The 3,995-nt window shown below is 55.5% G+C and overlaps 2 protein-coding genes across 4 annotated transcripts in view; one reads left to right on the forward strand and one right to left on the reverse strand.

The window, feature by feature from the left end:
* Nucleotides 1–790, reverse strand: part of RUBCN (rubicon autophagy regulator) — a 74,628-nt gene extending 73,838 nt beyond the window's left edge. The window contains exon 1 of the mRNA XM_017541015.2: nt 644–790. The gene's annotated coding sequence lies outside the window, so the exon portion shown is untranslated. The remainder of the gene's footprint in view (nt 1–643) is intronic.
* Nucleotides 791–1,186: 396 nt separating this feature from the next.
* FYTTD1 (forty-two-three domain containing 1) overlaps nt 1,187–3,995 on the forward strand; it is a 32,583-nt gene continuing 29,774 nt past the window's right edge. For 2 of the 3 annotated variants that reach the window (XM_017541017.2, XM_017541018.1), the window contains exons 1-2: nt 1,187–1,277; nt 1,308–1,431. In XM_017541017.2, coding sequence (XP_017396506.1) covers nt 1,329–1,431 — 103 coding nt within the window. In that variant the 5' untranslated portion in view covers nt 1,187–1,277; nt 1,308–1,328. Of the gene's footprint in view, nt 1,278–1,307; nt 1,432–1,528; nt 1,672–3,995 lie in introns of those variants that run through there. The other variant, XM_017541019.1, reaches the window with a different exon arrangement.

Genomic DNA, 3,995 nt, shown 5'->3' on the forward strand with positions numbered 1-3,995 from the left:
TTAGTAGAGACGGGGTTTCACCATGTTGACCAGGATGGTCTCGATCTCTTGACCTCGTGATCCACCCGCCTCGGCCTCCCAAAGTGCTGGGATTACAGGCTTGAGCCACCGCGACCGGCCATAAGAAATATTTTAAAGCATGGGATCCCCAAGCAAAAAATAGTAAAGTGTGTCACCGGTGTGGAAGTTGGAAACCACGTGACATTGTGACATTACTAAATTAAGCAGAGGCTACTGTGGTTTTGACATATGTTAGGTCACCTCAAAGTTCTGGCGCGTTTCTATGCTGACGGAATTTTTGCATTTTAGGAACTGGAGAGGAGAAAGGTGGCAGAGATTTCTAGGTGGACAGAATGCATCTGGTATTTTCTTCACATGTAAATACCTGAGGTAGTTTTAAGTTCTTATGAGGATGATATAACCTAAAGATTTCCAAACAAACGCAGTTACTTCAGGGAAGGAGAATGTGTTAAGAACAGAGGGAAACATCACATGTTGTAAACAGGAAAAAAGTTATCATGCAGGAATTTATCAAATATTAAGTTGTTTTCCTGTCGGGATGATTAAAAGGTAAACGAATCCTTCTATCCGTTCCCAGTGCAAATGAATCAGAGAAAAATGCGGCTGCAACAGAAGGACTTACCCCTCCCAAGGGAAGCTGAGGTCCCGGAGGGCAGTTAACTCCGCGCCGAGCGTTTTGGGAGTGCCGACTGAGACGGTACGGACACGGGAAACGCTAGCACGGTTTGGATGTTGAGGTGGCGCGGGGACGGCCGCCGCAGCGTTCGCTCCGCGTGCGGTAGGCGGAGGGGCGGGGCGGGGCGGGGGCTGGGCTCTGTCCTGCCCGCCGAGGCTGCACGGCAGTGGGGTGCGCGCGGCTCGGGGGTACCCAGCAGGAGGGGCTCGAAGGCCACGGAGGATTATGACACCCCTGGAGGCATGCGATTCAGAGAGCTCGGGCTCTCGCAGCCCCCAATCTGGGCCGAAAGCGGAGCTGCTCCCCACCGCGGTCCTCTGAGCGCCAGCGCAGCGGCTGCAGTGCGTCGTCCGGTCCTGCAAGGGTCGCTAGGAGCGAGTCACGGCGTGGGGCCGCTCTGCCCGGCCGCGAGTCTCAGTGGCGCCGCCCCGCGCGCAGCGCGGCTGGAGGCCGAGGACGAGGCCGGCGCGTGCGCGCTCCCGCGGGCGGGGCTGGCTGCGTGCGCGCTCCCGCGGCGCGGCTGGCTGCGTGCGCGAGTGGGAGGTGGCGGGTCTGCGACTGCGGCCTTCCGGCTCCCGCTCCCGCTCCCGCTCCCGCTCCCACTCCCGCGCCCGGCGCCACGTCTCCGGCCATGAACCGGTTCGGTACCCGGTTGGTGGGAGCCACGGCCACCTCTTCGCCGCCGCCGAAGGCCCGCAGCAATGAAAACCTCGACAAAATCGATATGTCTTTGGGTGAGGGGCCGAGTCGGAGCGAGTCCGAGTGCGGGGAGGGCGCGGGTGGAACGCGGCGGCGCGGGGTGTGGGGGCGGGGGCGGTTGGCCGCGGTTGCCGGCGGAGTGTTCTCGCGGGTGGGCGGACCCGAGCGGAGAGCCGGGAGCCGAGCTGGACCGCGGGGGACTCGGGCGTCCCCTCGGCCGCGGCTGGCGGAGGAGGGGCTATGGGGGCGGGGACGGGGGCGCCGAGGGCCCGAAGGTCCGGAGGGTCGCCGGGCGGGGGCGTCTCTTCTCCCCGGAGGGGCGCTGCGGCCCGCCGGCGGCGGCTCTTTGTGAGGACTCCGCGGGCTTCCCGGAGCGCGCTCGCGGTGGGCGTTATCGGGGAGCCGGGGGAAGGGTCCCAGCGAGCCGTTCTTTCTGAGGAAGGGTCTTCGAGAGCCCGGCCAGGGCTGCGGCCGGTTAAACCGGTGCTTCCAGCGCCTTCTCTGCCGCTGGGCGTTCGGGCGGGCGCTGGCCCTCGCTGCGCGGTGCCGCCTCGGGCCGCCACGCCGGAGCGTCCGTCCGCCGGGAGCCGCGCTCGGCCGCCCTCCCGGAGCGCGCACCCATGTCTCCAGGCCTCAGAGTTAGCAGAAGCCTGGGAAGGAGACATGGCTGGGGCTTGCTAGAAGCCAGGTAAGGCGCGTCCGGCAGGGGCGGCTGGGCTCTCGCGGATGCTGTAAAACTCGGGAGGCTGGTGATTCCGTTAAAATTCAGCCCGGACACCAGCGAGGCACCAGCGGCCGTGGCGAACTTCGCTGGGCTGAAAGTAAGTCCGTTTCTGTCGGGATTCAGGTGGAGGTGTTGGGTGTCAGCCCTGCCAGCTCTGGCCGGCAGCTTTTGGATACTCGAAAAGTACCCGACTGGTGGGTTCAGAGGCGTACCCTTGCCCAGGACGGCCCTTGGGGTGATAGCCGTCTTGGAAACCTCCTTTCGGTTGTCATTTCTTCCCATTTGTCTTGTGTGTCTCTGGTTGTGGTTTATCTGGAACGCCTTTGGTTCCAGGTAAGAAGATGAGAACTGTTGGTTTTTAGGATTGTGAACTAAGCAGATGATCAGAAATACTCAGTTTGGCCTCAAGTCTTGCCTTGCTGCTGTAAGAAATGAGAAACCGGGGCTGGGCGCGGTGGCTCATGTCTGCAATCCCAGCCCTGTGAGAGGCGGAGGCTCGCAGATGGCTTGAGCCCAGGAGTTCGAAAACAGTCCGGGCAACAAAGTGAAACCCGGTCCCTACTAAAAATACCACAATTAGCCGGGCATGGTGGCGCGTGCCTGTAATCCCAGCTGAGGCATTAGAATGGCTTGAACCCCCGGGCGGAAGTTTCAGTGAGCTGAGATCGCACCACTGCGCTCCAGCCTGGGCGACAGAGCGAGACCCTGTCTCAAAAAAAAAAAAAAAAAAAAAACCTTTTGAGGTAAGGCCAAGAAATGCTGTAATAATGAATATTTATCGAGTGCTTAACTGTCTACGAGGTCCTGTACTAAGCATTTTATATAATAACTTGGGTTATCCTCGGATTGTACTTCTAGCAATCGAGAGCATGGAATCCAGAACCACACTGTCTCAGTTCAGGTCCTGGACTAAGCATTTTATTTATTCAGATTTATTTATTTATTTATTTATTTATTTTTTAAGATGGAGTCTCACTCTGTTGCCCAGGCTGGAATGCAGTGGCGCTATCTCAGCTCACTGCAACCTCCGCCTCCCGAGTTGCAGTGATTCTCCTGTCTCAGACTCCTGAGTATGTGGCATTACAGGCACGTGCCACCATGCCTGGCTAATTTTTGTATTTTTAGTAGAGACAAGGTTTCACCATGTTGTCCAGGCTGGTCTCGAACTCCTGACCTCAGGTGGTCCTCCCACTTTAACCTCCTAAAGTGCTAGGATTACAGATGTGAGCCACCGAATTCAGCCAGCATTTTATGTATTAATTAGGTTTATCTTCATAATTCTGTCTGAGTTGTACTTCTATTGATTGAGATCATGGAATCCAGAACCACACTGTCTCAGTTCAGATCCTGCCTCTGCCATTTTTAGCTGTGTAACCACGGAAAGATTATTTCCCAGTTCTTCATCTGTAGGAAGGTGATAGTAGTTAGTATTTACCCATAGCGTTGCTGAAAGCATTAAATGAGTCTAAAGGCATATGTGAACTGACTTAGAACAGGATCTGGTACACGGCACTATATTTTATTTTTATACGTACACTATATATGTGTATATATCTATGTGTATGCCTTTGTTATTTGTTATTTCCATTTTACAGAAATCTGAGGCATAGAGAAATTAAGTAACTTGCTCCAAGTCATACAAGGAGTTAAGTGGTGGTGCCAGGATTTCAGCCTGGTTCTAGAGGCTCAAGCTATTTTGCACCTAGATTTCTTAAGTTTCTATATTTTTTCTTTGCTCTTTCGTATGTATTTTGTTTGATGATTGGTACGAAGAAAACTGAGGCGTTCTCTTTGAGGTAGAAATGAAGTGCTGTTGGAGAGCTAAAACAGCTTGATCTCTCTCCTCCAGGAACATACAGCAATCCCTCTAAGGGC

The sequence above is a fragment of the Cebus imitator genome, unplaced genomic scaffold, assembly GCF_001604975.1.
Source record: "Cebus imitator isolate Cc_AM_T3 unplaced genomic scaffold, Cebus_imitator-1.0 Scaffold129, whole genome shotgun sequence".
In the NCBI taxonomy this organism is placed as follows: Eukaryota; Metazoa; Chordata; class Mammalia; order Primates; family Cebidae; genus Cebus; species Cebus imitator.